The sequence below is a fragment of the Ammospiza caudacuta genome, chromosome 16 (assembly GCF_027887145.1).
Source record: "Ammospiza caudacuta isolate bAmmCau1 chromosome 16, bAmmCau1.pri, whole genome shotgun sequence".
Classification (NCBI taxonomy): Eukaryota; Metazoa; Chordata; class Aves; order Passeriformes; family Passerellidae; genus Ammospiza; species Ammospiza caudacuta.
Window position 1 is genome coordinate 15,263,670 of NC_080608.1, and position 16,649 is coordinate 15,280,318.

General features: G+C 47.3%; 1 protein-coding gene across 4 annotated transcripts in view; it reads right to left on the minus strand.

Moving 5' to 3' along the window:
- Positions 1–16,649, minus strand: part of UIMC1 (ubiquitin interaction motif containing 1) — a 39,433-nt gene that overhangs the window by 7,654 nt on the left and 15,130 nt on the right. For all 4 annotated transcript variants that reach the window (XM_058815346.1, XM_058815344.1, XM_058815345.1 and 1 more), the window contains 6 exons: positions 14,117–14,241; positions 12,638–13,795; positions 9,074–9,138; positions 6,495–6,583; positions 5,508–5,584; positions 2,129–2,297 (listed from right to left, as the gene is read on the minus strand). In XM_058815346.1, the coding sequence (XP_058671329.1) occupies positions 2,129–2,297; positions 5,508–5,584; positions 6,495–6,583; positions 9,074–9,138; positions 12,638–13,795; positions 14,117–14,241 (1,683 nt within the window). The remainder of the gene's footprint in view (positions 1–2,128; positions 2,298–5,507; positions 5,585–6,494; positions 6,584–9,073; positions 9,139–12,637; positions 13,796–14,116; positions 14,242–16,649) is intronic.

A 16,649-nucleotide genomic window follows, 5' to 3' on the forward strand; every position in this document is an offset into this window, starting at 1 on the left:
CCAGCCAAGAGCACACAGGGCTGCAGCACTAGAGAACAGCTTCTGGACCCACACAGGAGCTGGCATTTGATTCAGAAGACAATTCTCTCACATCTTTTTTCTCCCCATGCATTAGCTTTACCTGTGGATGTTGTGCTAGTGGTGGATGCCAAGGCAACAGCCCTGGAAACAGAGTCCTTTTGTACCTGCACAGCTGTGCCAGGCTACTGTCTGGCCTCTGCTCAGAGCTGAACATCATCTCTGCCTATTCAACCCAAATCCCACAGACTAGCCCAGCAGCTGAGAGCCCCTCTGGGTGCATTTGCCTTCCAACAGCTGTTGGAAACTGGCCTGAAGTGCCCCACGAGCCAGAGCCCCACAGGCAGGCAGGATTCTGCCCAAGCCTGGGAAGCCCATGGTACTGCAAAGAGCCTGGGTGCAAACAACACAGGTGGCTTAGACTGTTATGGCTAATAGAGCCTGGTCTCTACAGGGAAAATACTAGAATAACTGGCAATAGAAAACTCAAATTACTGTGATTTTTGTCCCAGGCCCATTGCTCTGCTTACAGCCATTATTACAGAGCAAAATTCCTTTTATTCCAGGCTGGTTTCCTTACAGGAGGATTGTTCTGAACAAGCCAGAACAGCAGAGTAGCAATTCCAAAATAATAACCCTTACAAACATCCCCAAGGAGACCAGCCTGGAAGCAGAATGGAGAGGCCAGCCTTAAACTCTGTCCTGCTGAAAGCCAATGCCAAAGAAAAGAACAAATTCCCTTGCACTGCCAAAGACTTCAAAGCCTTTTCCTGATCACAGTCGGGATTCCCCAGGATCAATGGATACACTCTCAGTCCAGCCACACCAGGGACCAGAATACCACAAGGCCAAAAACATTCCTGCTAAAAGGCACACTAGAAATTCTGCTCCATTTTTTAACACAAATAAGACCTTTATCAGTCTCGAGGATGGGAGAGGAACTGTGATAATTTGTGATTTGCCTGAGCCAAATGCTTTGCATCAGTAGCTGGGCTGTGCCTGCAGAGACAACCTTCCACCAAAATTAAGCACCAGCAAGCATCAGCCTTTACTCTGGCTCCAGTTATCTTGACAGGACCCATGTCACATTCCCAAAGATTTAGTATAGCAGGAACCTTTTATTTTTAAACTACATCAACTCTGCATTAAGATTACATGGTGAAACTTCCTCCTGCTAGAGGAATGCAGAAGTTACAGTTCTTGTACTAGCTATGATTTGCTCAAACATCATAGATTTAGGCTGCATTTAACAAGCCAGTATGTAACTGAAAATTATATATTCACAGCCTGAAAAGTTAATCTTATTACAAGCTACTACTTTGATATTACCTGACATTGTGCTAACACAGATTTTACATTTCAAGCAGCAGCTAAAACATAACTTACTGAATATGTTGATAACCAACCAGTGTATTTGTTCACTTAAGCTCTACAAAGGTTGGCTATGGAAAACTGATATGAAAAAGAATAAAAAGAGGATTACTATGGGCATTCTGACAGTGCTTCTATGCCTCATTCTTCACATGAAGGAGAAAAATCCACACCTCTAGACTGATAGTTATCATTTTGCAATTTTAGTGAAACAAGAGGGAAACTTTTCTGCAGTCTCTGCCACCCAAACAGGCCCTTTTTGCACAAACAAATGTCAGACTCCATGCAGAGCACAGGCCATTCTTGCAGTAGTACAGAACATTTTCCCCTCTCAACAGCCCTGAAGGACGACTGCCTACATGGCTCAAGCCTTCCATTTTCTACCACTGCCACATTCTCTGCAGGTCCTCAACAAAGCACACAATAGACAAATCTTACAAGTACTGCTTGAAGCATCCAGGACTAGATCCAGGGGTAATAATATTCAGGAGCTGATAATGTGGTGAATTATTGTGTGAAGTCAATCGGAAATGCCATCTCTGTGCAGGAGATGCTGGAAATACCAGAGCCTCCAACAACGCTCCTGGGTAGCGTGGAGATGGAACAAGGCAGAGTGAACAAACCTCCCAACACTCCAAATATCCTGAGAGAGACAAGCCTGCAGCACCTGCCTGCCAAGTACCAACAGGGAAGGGGGTGAGCATGAGGAGCAAAGCCGTGGAAGCAGCACGTGGCAGACCTGGAGCGTCCTGGGCAGGCTGCGGTCGCGCCGCGCCGTCGCAGTACATGGCGTGCACCTCGATCTCCTCAGCTGGGAAGCTGTGGTCACACAGAGGGCACGACACAGGGCCACCAGCTGCAGGACTGCACTCAGACATAGCCCTGCCAGCGTCTTCATCCCCACCAACCTAAGGAAGAAGAAGAAAAATTAGCCAGACAGAGGAGTTTATTTTACTTTGCTTAGCTGCAGAGCTCCATGCTGTCTGGTAGCCGCTCACCTTCACACAGACTCAGATTTTCTTGATAACTTTTACTCTTCCTTCATCACCTAGTGCTCAGAAATAACACCACTGGCTAAATGAACTACACTGCACTAATAACTAATTTTTCTTGCAAAGGCAACATGTCCTTCTGAATCATGGTGAAACTCCCTGCACAGCCATGCACACCATTTAAGGCAAACATCACCTGCACTAAAGTGGAAAAACGGCAAAGCTTCCATTAATCAGGAAATCTCAGAAGCGAAACTGATGGAAAATTCATGGGGCAAAGCAAGAGTTCAACACCTGACTTGTGCTCATCAGTTTCTGGACATGATCCATGCTACACAGGCAGCATTGTCTGGGAACACAGCTTCCCCCAGGATGAAAGGAGGCTGCTGTGGTGTTAGGAACCCTGGAGAGATCACTTGAAGCTCCTCCTTTACAGAGGAGGTGACTGGAGCAGTCATGAGAGGGGACACCGATCAAGGAGAGAGGGAATACCATTAAAAATCCGCGTCACACAGAATTACTAGCAGAGGCTTTTCGCCAGGGCAGAATGTCACAGCTCGTGTACGTTCTCAGGGTGCCACTACCACTTATGGACACTCTCTTTTTGCATTGGTGACACAGCTGCAAAGGTGCTCCACTACAACCCACAGAGACCCAGCCTGCTCCCTATGCCACTGACATTCCCAAATGCAGCAGACTGCAGCCATCTCACTCAGAACTGCATCTCTGCCTAGTCAGGCTTGCTGTAAGATTTTACCACATTTAAGGAAAAAACCTTCCCTTCCCCACGATGATTAAGAAAAGCTATTTAAATATTAACCACGTAGAGAAACCTATAGAAAAATAATATGGGAGAGGTTTCTGTCCTTAGAGCTAAGCAGTGACATGTGGACAGTGCGCAGCAAAACTGCTGTCTGCTTCCCTCCAACAGTATCATTTCAGGGAAGCAGTAATTGGGGTCAGCCAAGATGCCCCGTGCCACTGGAGCGCTTTGCTGTATTACTCGCTTTATTACTTCCTTTCCCAAATGAGGATCTGATCCTGATTTTTATGCCCTAAAGGGAAGGAGGGTGCTTTGTTGACTCAGGAGGTAAGACAAAAATTGCAGTTCTGGGATTCAAACTGAGATTCTGACTCTCAAAATGCATTTCTCCCCAATACCAGTGAAAGGCTACAATGGCGAGCCCCAGGAACATCCCTCATTCCCAGGGAGGCTCTCTGCCCTGAATTTCTGCAGAGGAGTTGCCACAAGAGTTCCTCCAGCCAAACACAGGCTGCTGAAGTACATCACTTACAGCATTAACACTCGTACCCCTCTCTCACATCTCAGTGTCATTACATCTTGTGAAGTCCTCACTGTGGGGCATCACACTCAAGAGCCATAAAACACAAGACGTGTCAAATATGAATGATCAGATCAAACCTGTGCTACACAGACAACACACATAAAAATATGATGGGAAAAGCAGCAGGCACTGCTCCTTCTAGCTGCCTTTCTTAAAGCAATCTTAGGAGATCACCAATTCTGCACACCCTGCCCGCCTACATTCAGCGGTAAATTACTAATTTTAAATGGAAATGCAACATTCTGTAACAAAAGACTGCTTGTACAAAACCTTGCTGTAACAGTCTGGAAAACCTCAACTGCAGAACCAATCACCCCTGTCAGAGCCAGAGACAGTTGCCTCTGCTTTTTAGCAGAGGAAATTGCCTACAAGACATAGTACTTGCAGCCAAGAGCCAGCCAAGAGCAATGCTAGAGGCTGAGCTCAACAAGACTCCTGTGTCCTGGCTCAGCATCTGCTAGGAAGAAGTCAGTCCCAGTGCTCTCTGCTTGGCTCCTGCAAACCACTGATGCCATGGTAGCTGTTTCTGCTGTTTCCTGAAAGGCTGCAGGCTCTGGTCTGGGACCTGCTGCCAGCCATAATGATGTCAAACAATCCCTAGGAACCTGCTCCCCACCCCACCCAGGCCGAGGTGTGAGACACAGGGCACCCTCTGCAATGCACAAAGGGACAGGGCAGTGTCCTGGCCACAGCCAAATGGGTCACAAATGTGCTTTGGTGGCCAGCTCAGGACTGCCTCTCTCCTTGCTGCAGTCCCTAATTGACTGAGCAGTGCTTGGAGATACCTGCAGAATGAAAGGCACACGAGAGCAGAAGATGGTTTATTAAGAGGCCTCTGAGAATGAGACATTGGAACTGCAGACGTGCTGTACAAGCTGCAAACTCCCAGAATGAGCTTTCCACAAATGAATCCTCTTGTCAAGAGCTGTATGATTCTGTATTCATGTACCCTGCACCAGAGGAGTACTTGGCAACCCCTTTGATATCGCTCTCTAAATTAATAGACAAAGGGAGTTTTATCAGAAGCAGGAACTGAAGTCAGATGTTGGTACAGTGACAGCTGCAAAGCAATTGCTGTGCAGGTGTGACAACATGGGGAAAGGGGCTGCACACAGCAACATCTGCAGCAAGAGGTAAGAGGATGGCCCTGCCACTGACTTGCTATTAACTATTACTGCACAAAACTCAAGATTTCCAGACTCAGGACACTCTGCTTGGCCTGAAAACTACCACCAGCCCTCAACACTTCAAGCACATCTTTACACCAGTCTGACCTCTGGGTGAAGCTCTCCTCTTAGCCTCTTGGATATAGTCTGTGGAGAGCAAACTGGGGTTCAGAGCACTGTAACATGAAAAAGCAGGTGACAGCACAAGTGACTGAGGTTTACTTGGACTCCCCTCAGAGCTCCTGGGGTCTCTGTGCATTGCTGAGCATCACAGCTTGTGCCCCTGAGCATGGGCAAGCACAGCACTGCCGCCCACGCTGATGGCATCCTCCAGCTCAGCAGCACTGGGATATAAAAGAACAGGCTGGAATTGATAGCAGCTCTCCAGCTATAGGACTGAAAGGCTTCAGAAGCAGCTGCATGCAGTCCCCAGCCAAAAGGGACTGGAGATATGAAGCAGCAGAGAAAAGCAAAGAGGGAACTGATTGTGAGGATCCAAACAGCAGAAGTCCAAGCTTCCAGCTACCCAAAGGGAAATGCCAGCAGAGCTCAGCTGAACCAAGGTCTAAAAGGTAGGATTGGAAACAGAACTCTTCAATTTTAAGCTCTTTTACCTGCATTGGTGCACCTCTGCTGTCTGAACAGAGCTCTTCTCTCTCCTCAACAGCTTCCAGTGGGCTTGGCTGTGTCTCTGCAGAAAAACAGCTCCATGAGCAAAGGTTTGCAGCCCCCAACTATCTCTTCACTTGTTAATGTAGCTTAGTCCTTAACGCTTTTTTAGAGTTTTCACAGTTTCAAGACATTCTTTAGACCTGTCACAAATGTTATCAGACAAAGTGCAACAACACAGCCAGATGAGGGGTTAAAGTCACAGCATGGTAGTGTGAGGATAAAGGCACTGCAGCTCTGCAGCTTCATGGGGAGTGAGATTAGACACAGGGAATGTGTGTGGGACACTTGCTGGGATGGAGACAAAGCAAGAATAGAGCTGCTTTCACATCAAGACAAGCACAGCTCCCATTCCATGCTCTGTCTCGCAGTCACACCTTCTTCAGACCTCCACATCTTTGTTAGCAACAAAATATGCCTCCAAGCACCACCATGATCTATCCTGCTACAGCTGCTTGTGAACAGGAGCAGCCTCTTCATTATTTTTCTCCCTTAAAACCCTGGACCAGAAAATCTCAGACACGGTAGGAGAGACCAAGGAAGAAAAACTCCTTAGTCCCAAACATGCTTAATTAATATAAACAAAAATTATTTCAGCTCTCATGCTTTGCACATTATCTTCACACTGAAAAATCTGAAAATTTGATTGCATTGCAGAGACACCTTGTTTTGAGTGATCCCTCCATGCCCAATGCACATCCAGGTGTCTCTTGAGCAAGTCTCCAGCAATCCCTGTCACAGAACTGCCTTAGAGGAAATGGGTCCAAAACTAGGAGCTCAAACTAAATTATCTGAATAATTTTAGCCTTGAAAAATGGAGAGGGGAAAGAAATCTCATTTTGTTGAAATAACTTGAAAATTCTCTTTTCTCTGAATTTCCTAAGCGTGTAACTTGCGGTACAAAATTCATAACAGTCTCAAGTGCCTCTTACCTGGGCAAACAGAGATCTCTTCTTCAGCTGAGTTTTCTGTGGCAGTATCTGGGTTCCTTTTACTGCCAAGTTGGGTCATTGTGGAGATGCTGTTCAAAACATAAATATAACATGAGTCTCCAACCCAGTAGGAGTGAGTGCCACACCTGCCATTCTCACACAGTTCAGAACAGCAGATGATGCCATAATTTCCAAGTGGTCAATATCTGACAGCCAGAAATGACCAGAATAGCAGCAAAATATGGGTCTAAAATGCCATCGTAAGCAAAAACCCAAAAGGGAACATTATTTTCTTCTAGAAAGGCAGAAAGGGTCATTATCTCTCCTCAAGGGAGTAAAAATACCTGCTCACAATTGTGGGACTCTCTGTGGGAGAAGTGCAGGTACCAGCACTGTGCCTCTTTCTGGCTGGGGAAGGAAATCCTCACAGAGGAAAGACAGACCTGCTTTATCCCACATTATCCTCTCCCTCCTCACACTGCTCATTTTCTCCCTTATCCCTGTGCGGCCAGCAGCAGCATGGATGTGACACAAGGCATTTTCCTGCTGCAAAGCCCTTACAGCATTAGTGTGGTGGTTCCTCGGAGCAGCACCCAGCACTGCTCCTCTCATTTCGACCTTCGGATTCCTCCTTTTTTATTTTTTTTCTCCCACCTCACTGCACAATCCTTTTTTTTTTTCTCCCACCTCACTGCACAGTGTCTTTCTGACACAGACAGGCATTGCTGAGTAAGTCTGGCACCCATGCTGACACACTCTGCGCCTTGCGTGGCTCTCTGATTAGTCTGATCAAGTATGCAAGAACACACTTTAAAAACATGAATCCCCACACTGACAAACACAAGATTTATTAAGCTCAACCACAGGCCTTAGAGAAGAGAGAACAGCCACTGCTGATTTATGATAAATAACAAAATTCTGATAGGAAATCACAAGTGGCTTTTCTCTCTAAATAAAGCATCTCAAAGCATTTGTTATGAATCCAGGCTGAGCGTGTTTTACTCTGTGTCTAACATCAGGGCTCTCTTCAAAAGAACTCACACAAAACAACTTGCTATGACATTTATAAAATGGGCTAATCAATTTGAAGTCAAACCACATTTCTTGCTACACCAACTATCTCCTGGTAACAAAGCCTATAATCATTTATTAAAACCCCAATCTTCCATGCTCTGTACAAAGCGTGGAACAAGCGGGGAGAGCAGCCCACAGAAAGCAAAGCAATTTCTTCACAGGACTGGCACTTCCTGAACTGCTCCACTCCCTCCAGACAGCTCAGAGCCATGTTTTCCTATTAAGAGCTGCTGAGGCCAGCCAGTTGGGGTGCCTGAGCCATACCCAAGAGAGGCCTGCGCTGGCAAATTACCAGGAGCCAGATGGCAACACTTAATGTGCACAAAACTGCAAAGACTGCAGCCATTTCTTGCCTTGCTGATGTTCCAGCTGCTCGAGGAGGGGCCAACACATCCAGGTGCATCCCACCCCAAAGCAGGCAGCCAGGAGCTCCTGGGCAGCTTGGGGAGTGTCCCAGACTAACCCCACCAGCTCCACCAGAGAAAAGACGTTCCTGTCCCTTCCTATCCTCCCCACCCTGGGCTCTCAGGCCCCAAGCAGGCGGGAGGCCAGCGCTGCAGAGCACACACCTCGCTGCCTTCCACGCAAGCTCAGACCTCAGCTGGCACAGGCTCATCAGCCTCAGCCTGAGCAGCAGCTGCAGGTTCCTCCTGCTCCCCAAGGCAGGTTTTAAGCTTGTTAGAAAGGTGCAAGCAAGAGGGATTTTCATAGTCTGCATATTGATATTAACTGCTCAGGCCAAATGCTGTTAGATCAGAGGAAACCTGGCAGTTTTGTTCCAAAGCAGGTTTAAATTATAAAACCCAACAAATTAAAAACATAACATTATCTGGCCTTTCTTGTAACTTGCTCCCTGAATCCTCTCCCATTTGTCCTTCTTCTCCATAGCCTTTGATGCAGAATTGCATCCCACAGGAAGGAGAGGGGGAAAAAAAGGAAAAGAGGAGTAGGCTTAAATCTGAAGAAAAGCATGTTGACTTGCCCCACACCTGTCATCTGCTGAAGTGGCTTTTCTGGAGCACTGCACTCTATCTTTGGCTGATAGGCAGTGCCGTCTGGCTTCCTCCTCCCTGCTTTCCTCTTCAGCAGCAAGGCAAGAACATAAAAATACACACAGAAATCCAGTAAACCCTTCCCCATGCTGCCTTCCCCGACAGACAAGCGATGGCACGGCTGTAACTCACCTCCAGCTCCCCATGGCCTTACTGCACCACGTCACCGGAGCTTCAGAGGGCAAGGAGCAACTCCTTCAACTTGTACAATAAGGCACCTTGCACATCTTATCAAGTAACAACAGCAAATGATCCCTTCTCCTCAGCTGTGCCCCTCCTCTCCCTTGCTGCTCCAAAGGCATCTATTTCCAGGGATACTTAACAGCAGGGAGTGCAGCCAGCCTTTCCATCAGGCTGTGGGAGGACTGCACCCCAAAACACTCCAGGGAGAGTGGAAGAGCCCATATCACAAGAGAGAACCTGTGAGCCCCACACTCTGATCACCCTACTCACCTCTGCGCAATTTGCATGGGTTCCCCATCTTCAGGCACATCCTCTGCAGGCAGTACCTGGGAGGGCTGGAAAGGGAAATTCTGGTGTTACATAAAACAATGTGCACAGCTGACTGGGGTCTGCTGGGTCATTGGGCTCTGTCCATGACACTGCAGCCAGTCTGCTCCATATTTTTATCTGAAAATGGCTCAGTATCCATCCGAACGAGTCAGCTTTTTCTCTCCATCCCTGCTTTTGGCAAGGTGCTCCCTGCAATAAAGCCTGGCAGTACTTTTTGTTACCTTGCTGCCTAGACATGTTCCTGGACAGCCCATGCCCATCCACTCCTCCCAACATTGCCCATCATCTTCCATGCTCTCTGCCTGTTCTCAGCATCCACCTCAATGTGTTTGTAAGCAGCAATCATAGCTTTTCTCCACCTCTACCTGTGCTGAGCTTGAAACAACCCAAAGTTTTTAGTGTCCCCTACATTCCCCCAGGTACCCTAGCAGCCCTCACCTACTCCACTTCAAAATTTATTTTCCTAAGCCAGAATGACCTGATCAACTGGTACAGCTGATGCCTGACCATGAGAAGCACTTTTCTGAAATTTCCTAGAGATAAAATCTGTTGCATTTTTCTTGCCTGGGAAATCAGCTGTCCCATCTAAGGAGGGGAATAGATTAACCTGCACAATCTACAGCTGGAAAATCTGTGTGCATTTTATCCAGTTTTTCATTTAGCTCTACGACTCCACTTATTCTTTCCTTTAAAATTTGTTCAAAAGCCTCATGCACTGCTGAGGTCAGGCTAACATGCCAGCCATTACCCAGATCCCTTTCTTCTTCTGCAGTGTACACGCTACACTTGCCATCCTCTAATCAGGTGGAATTACAACGGTTTATTAGCAGTCCTTGCAGTCAGGCCTACAATTTCTCATGCTAGGTCTCAAAGAAACCCAAGGAGTTTTCCTCCCCCTTCCTTGAGTCTATCAAATGCTGTGAGCTTGATTTCCACCAAAGGTTTCAACTTCGATCAGCTCCACCCCTGGAGATGCTTCCCTAGCAAGTTCCAAATCAAGGCCTCTCCTGTCAAATTTCCCTAACATGACTCCAACCCCCAAATATCCCATTTTATCTACACTTTCTTTACTTCTTTACAGCCTAGCTCATCATTAACATAAAATACCACACCTCCTCTTTTATTTTTATTTGTCTTTGTCCCATATTGTGCATTTCTTAAAAATACCTCTGCCCTGGTCATGAACACTCATCCATGTTTCTGTTTTTCCTTGTACATCTGTTATAAAATATGGCACTAATTCAGGTCACCAGACTCTAAATCTCCAGAATTGGATCTTTTCCCTCTGAATCTTTTAAACACCGAGAGTTCCCTAACCTTATATGAAAGGCTCTGAAAAAAAATTGATTCTATTAGCACTGAAGTTTGTTAGTGCAGGTTCACAGGCTGTGAGATCTCCTGACAACCAGGATTTGCTCTGTGCAAACAACCCCTGGCTGTGGGAGGCAGTGGCAGGAGTTGACTGCTGCCAGGGTGGAAGGTCTGTGCCCATTGCAGGTGAAGGTTTCAGGGCAGGAGTAGAGGCAGCCTCCTCAAGCACATCATTTGCACCTTCATTTCACACATGGCATGAGGCCATGTCCTTTTTCAAGGACGGTTTTGAGTCCTCAAGGATGGTTTCTACACTCAGCACAGCCCAGTATCTCCCACCAGCCCCACCAGCAGAGCAGCCCTGGTGGCACTGGGGGAGCCCCAGGGCAGCACAGGCAGCAAAGGGTCTCCAAGAGACGCAGCAAGGTGGAGACATGACAGCTCTGAGCCCCTCCTTTGTCACTGCCAGTGGAATTGTATTTGATAGAGGGAAAAAAAAATGGAGACAAGGCACAAGCAAACATCAAACATATTGATTTTGCAAGTAAATCACCTGCTCTGGCCTCAGTGTGCGACTGCACAGAGAGGCGAGAGAAAGGAGCTGCCTCTCATGCTGGGTGTGATAAAGCAGATGAAAAGGCATTTAGAAAATATTTTCTCTCGTGTAAATAAAAGACTGGCAAATTTTAGGCTATGGTTGAAATTGTAAAATCTGCTCCCCCTCCTTTATTTTTGCACCTTGAAAATATCAGAAAGGCTACATCTCTGGGCTGTGGCTCTGAGACAGCTCCCATGGTCAAGAGGAGTAGGTTACAAGTTACCACTCAGCACCACTAAAACCTCTTTTCTCCCCAAGAATTAATTAGGTATTAGCATTAAACAGATAATATTTTAAAAAATACCACACAATTTTCAGTACTGATTAAAAGTTCATGCCCTTCCCAGCTGCTGTAGCTTCCCAAGGCTTTAGAGTACACATCCAAAGACCTCTAGTCACCCCAATCTTCCAGCATAATGACACCTTCATTTCCAGAGGAAAAGCTACAGAAAAAAAGTGCAGTTTGCTTTAAGAACCTCTCAGGTCTTTTGTATCTATCCTGAGGAAATGAAAAAGGGCACAAGTCAGTTCCTTTCCTCTGCAGATCACCTCTAAGGCTTGTTTAAATCTCCATCTGCTAAACCCGAGCCAAAGCACTGTCATGAAAAGTCACATCTCAGCACAGGCTGCTCTGCTCTTTTTCTGCAACCAGAAAATGCAGACATGACGTTTTTCCTAAGTGTTCAATATTACAAGACAGAATATAAATATCACAAAACAAGTTAAGTATCTTTCTAACACCAGGGTAAATGATCAAATACACTTGAAAACAGGAACAACAGAGCCAAGGCTTCAGTCATAGAGAAGATAAAGTTATACAATGATCCGGGAGTGAAGTCATTATGAAAAATGAGGGTTGGAAAAGGCTGACACAAACCTAAAATACAGCAGTAATAAATACTTCATCTGACTAGCAATCTGTTTAAACTTAGCAGTGACAGAAAGCTGCCTTCCGCTCCAGCAGGAGAGCCCTGACAGAGACAGAGGCTGACACCTAGTGTCTAACACACCCGAGCCTGGTGCCCAACACCAGCACAAGGACAGGGAGCACCACCGTGCTGACAGATCACCAGGGCAGGCAGAAGATGCCTGTGACCACACAGAGCCTCTCCCAGCCACGAGGGAGAAGAGCACTTCCAAAGTGAAGCACTTATGGATGCAGATAAGCATGGAGGAGCAAACAAGAAAGGCTGTGCTGCAAGGACAAACCCACATCTGTCTGCAAAGGGAAACCAAAAGCTCCCCACACAGCCACAGGTTTATAAACCAGAGCTGGTGGTGGTCAGCATCACCTCTGTGTCCTCTGCCTTGGCACACTGCCAGGCTGCACCTTTCAAAGAAGGATCAGCTGGATGTGTTGCTTTCTGCAGCATTAATGATGACTGCCACGCTGCTCAAAGGCCCCTGTCTTGTGAGAACTGGGTGTCAGCCTGTACACTTCTCTCCTTTCCACACAACCTGTGTGGCTGGGGAAGGAAGTCCCTAAATTTAAGAGGGGCATTAAATAGCAGTGCCTGCTTTGCAGAAGGGACTGAACCATAAAAAGGACAGAAGGGCATGGCTGCTCAACCTCTGCTCAGTGACAAAGCTCTTACCTGGCAGTAGCTGGTGGTCGGTTCATCATCAGAAGTGGAGTTCTTCTCTTCTTCCATGCTGTGCCCTGGAATCTCTGCCTCCCTCCTCTTTGAAGGGTGGAGCCAGGTGATGTTTTCAGACTCTTGTCCTTCTGTGTCTCCATCTTCTGTACCATCAGCAACCCCATTCTCCCTGCCTATCTCTTCTCCTTTCCCAAGCTCGTTTTGGCTTAAGGAAGGACTGGGCACAACCGGGTTACCAAACTCCTTCTTATGCAACAGCTGCCTCTGAGCCTGCTTCAGGCTCTTCTGGTAAACCTCCAGCTGACACAAGATGACTTTGGTGTACTGGTTGGGGTCCACCCCTTTGGGGCAGAAGGGGATGCCCCAGTAATAGTGCACTGTGTTTCTTGCCTCCTCCTGTTTGTGCTTTTCCTCCACAGTCAGCATGGAAAGATCTGGGGTACTGCCAGACCCCTCACTCTGCTCTGCTTGCTCTGTGGAAACACAGACCTTGGCAGTGTGCCCAGGCTGTGAGCTGTGTTTGGTACCTGCTCCTCCAACACTCCTCCTGGGGCTGTCACACTGTTCTGTGGTCCTACTCTTCCAGAGTGGAGTGGCTGAGCTCCCAGCACCAGCTTCTCCTGCAGAATGGCCAGTGCATGGCAGGAGCTGCTCTTTTGGTTCATGGCCTGCTGCTTCAGAAGAGCTGGAGGGGCTGCTGAACAGTCTCCGAGGTGTGAGTCGCCAGGAGCCTCCTGAAGACACCTTGCCAAAGGTGGGACTCAAAGACATGAAGTCCCCTCCCAGAGTGCTGGGTAACATGTTACTGGAATCACTTTCTGCTGGTGAGGAAGACTTTTCACTTGACCTTGTCACAGGCTGGCCCTTCCCCGGAGACACGATTATGCTGGATACTAGTGAGCTTTCAACGATTTCCTGGCTCAACCTCCTCAACACTACCAAGGGGCTCCGGGCGACATCCATCTGTCCATTCCCATCAGCTCTGGAGCTCTGTGAGTGGGAGCTGCAGTCAGAGGGAGGGGTGTCAGGGCAGAATGCCAGGTCTCCCAGGAGCTCAGAGCCTTCTCTCTCAGCAGGCTGGCTTGGGCCCTGTGAATCCAGTGCTTCCACTGACAGATGAGGAGATGCAGTCGATGAGTCTGAGGGCTGACAGCTCTGAAAAACAAAAGGTTCACTCTCCTACAGATGTGTTCCCTATCAGCACAGCACAACCAAGGGCTACCCCAGCACACTGGACTGCAGATCCCCCTATCCCAAATCAGAACTCAGTACCCCAAAACAGGGACAGCTGGGGTTAGACTTCATGTTCCTCTCACGAGGAACAGTATAAAGCAACTCTGCAGCTGCCGTCATTCCAGTTTGTGCTGGGAATATCTATGTCCCCCAGTAAAACTTTCTTTTGCAGCATGGTAAAGCAAGCAGAGACAGCAATGTTGCTAAGAACCCTAGTGAGCCTCTTCACAGAAGTGCACTTACACTAAGGCTCTCAGCAATGGCCTTCCTCAAGAGCTCCTCCTCTTCCTCTTCCTGACAGTTCACTTGTCTAGCCTCTTGCTCACTCATTTTCAGGGCCAGTGCAAATTGTTCCTCTTCAGTCATCTCTACAGCAGAAGAAACAGGATAATGTCAAGTCACAGCTGCAGGTGTATGTAAACACTCAGTGAACATCCAGCATGTAGGGAGAAATGGGTGAGAGCCCCACCTTCCCAGGAGGAATGCAGAGAAAATCATCTAAACCTCAGCTGTCCTGGAAAGGTGTCAACAAAACTGGAGCAGGCAACACTAAATGAGAAAGGTAACTCAGGTCAGGAACTTCACCTCAGGTTTCTACAGCAATCTAAGCTCCCATTCCCCGAGTATATTAACTGCAACATGACATTTTATTTGCCATCAAACAACACACACTGCAGCTGCAGAATGCATGTTCAAGGAGAGAGGAAAAGGACAGATTTCTGAAGTGTGCTCATTTTTGTATTGGCTAGGCTCAGCAGCAAAGCAGGATAAACAACACATCTTTAAGATACTTTTTTACTAACTGAGCAGCACACCTCATTGTCTTCTGACACAGATACCTGCAATACCACAGGAGACCTATCAAGAGAAAAAGAGCTACATGTTTTTCACCCGAGCCTCAGGTGGAAAGCTCTATGGAGGATAATGTTACTTGCTTGATGGTATTATAGAGGATATTTCACATGCATACAACCCCCTTCTGCTCACATCACCACTCTACTGCATCACTAAGTCAGTCATGCATGGGAAACAGGTTTCCTACAGTTGTAACTGCTATTTCAGCAGAAAATTTATTCCTGAAATATTCCTCACTCCAATCAAACCAAAAGTCTAGACTGGCTATGTAGAAACAAAGCAGTTAGTTACTTTGGAAAACACTTATTTACTGAGATTCAATCCAACACTTTCACTCTGTTTAAAATATACAATGCCTGCAGAATGGAGTGCAGCTTGAAAAACAACTCAACAGCACTCTCAGGAGCTGAAAAAATACATCTTCTCACTTGAAACAAATTGACAGATTTCCTTCAGAACCCGCTCCCTCCTCCAGGCAGAATCCTGCACGCGCCATCTCATGCATGAACCAAAGGCTCGCGCTCTCCGACGGCTACAACATCTTTAAGACATGCCATTTGAACAGGGAGGCTGCCCAGGCACACAACATGCCCTCACTGCAGCCAGCTCCAGAGACAGGCATTTCCCTGGATAAAGCTGCATTCACAAGTTGCAGGCTCCCATTTTCCATCCCATGCTCTCCCCAACACAGCAGTGCAGCCGCGCTCTGGCCGTGCTGCAGCCTGTCCATGACAGCACTGCTGCAAGCAGGAGCATCCACAGAGCACAGCTCTGCCCTTCCCCCAGCTCCTGGATGGTGGCAGCCTCCTGCTCCCCCACCCAAGCAGGGTCTGAAGCGTTTTTGGACTGATTACCTTCAGATTCCTTTATGTGTCCTACTACAACAGCACATAGCTTCAGGTTGTTGGTTTGGGGTGGGGTGGGGGGGGTAATTTATTTGAAAATTAGGAAAGGGGTTGAAGGGAAAGCAGACTGCAGCGCTTTCAGGGCTCGTGGGGATCTTTTGTCCTTGGACAAAGTCACTCAATGATGTTACAGCCAGGAGGGACCAGGGCAAAAAAAAAAAAAAAAACAACCATTCTTTAATGGAAAGCACAGTCCAGCGTATGGAGAAAGCTCCCAGCCCCAAGAACAGCAGCATTAAACAGCATATCACAGAGTCAATTAGGTTGGAAAACACCACTGAGATTGAGTCCAACCTTTGACCAATCACCACCGTGTCATCCAGACCATAGCCCTTAGTGCTACCTACAGTCTTTTTTATTCCCATAACACCAAACACCTTCTGAGCATTCAGAAAGTGTGTGCTGATTTGTTTTCCTACCTAAACCATGGCAGCAACCAGGCTAGAACCTGTAAACTCAGACATGTGCAGGAAAACTCGTGCACATGATCAGCACCCTGCAACACACGACTTTCCACGTGCTTCAACAGGGGCCTGAACATTTGCCAGTTCAGGCTATCAACATCCATGAAGCTTAATAAAAAGAAACATTTTTTGGCGAGTTACTGCTGTACATTTTGTTTTCTTCTCCCTCCCTGGCACAGCAATTTCCCCTCTGGGGACAGGGAATGTGCCAGACAAATGCTGCCTCTGGCAAAGAAACCAGTGACAAACAAGATGCGCTTAGTGCACGTTCCAGTTGAGTAGGTGCTCTGGAGATGGGGAAAACTCGAGTTTAAAATCCACCTGGCATTACTGTGGGGAGAGCAAAGAGCAGCTCTGCTCGTGCCTTCCAGCAGACCTGACCTGCTTTAAGTGAAGCTGACAGTATTTCATGCTCCAGGACTGATCACTTCTCAGCACCGTGTGTTTTATTAAACTTGATGCTGATTGCAGCCGTCATAATTTATGATGATTAGAAACCCAGAGTGCTGCGTTAGCCCCCGACCACTGTGTGCAAACAGAGCTGGGGAGAGA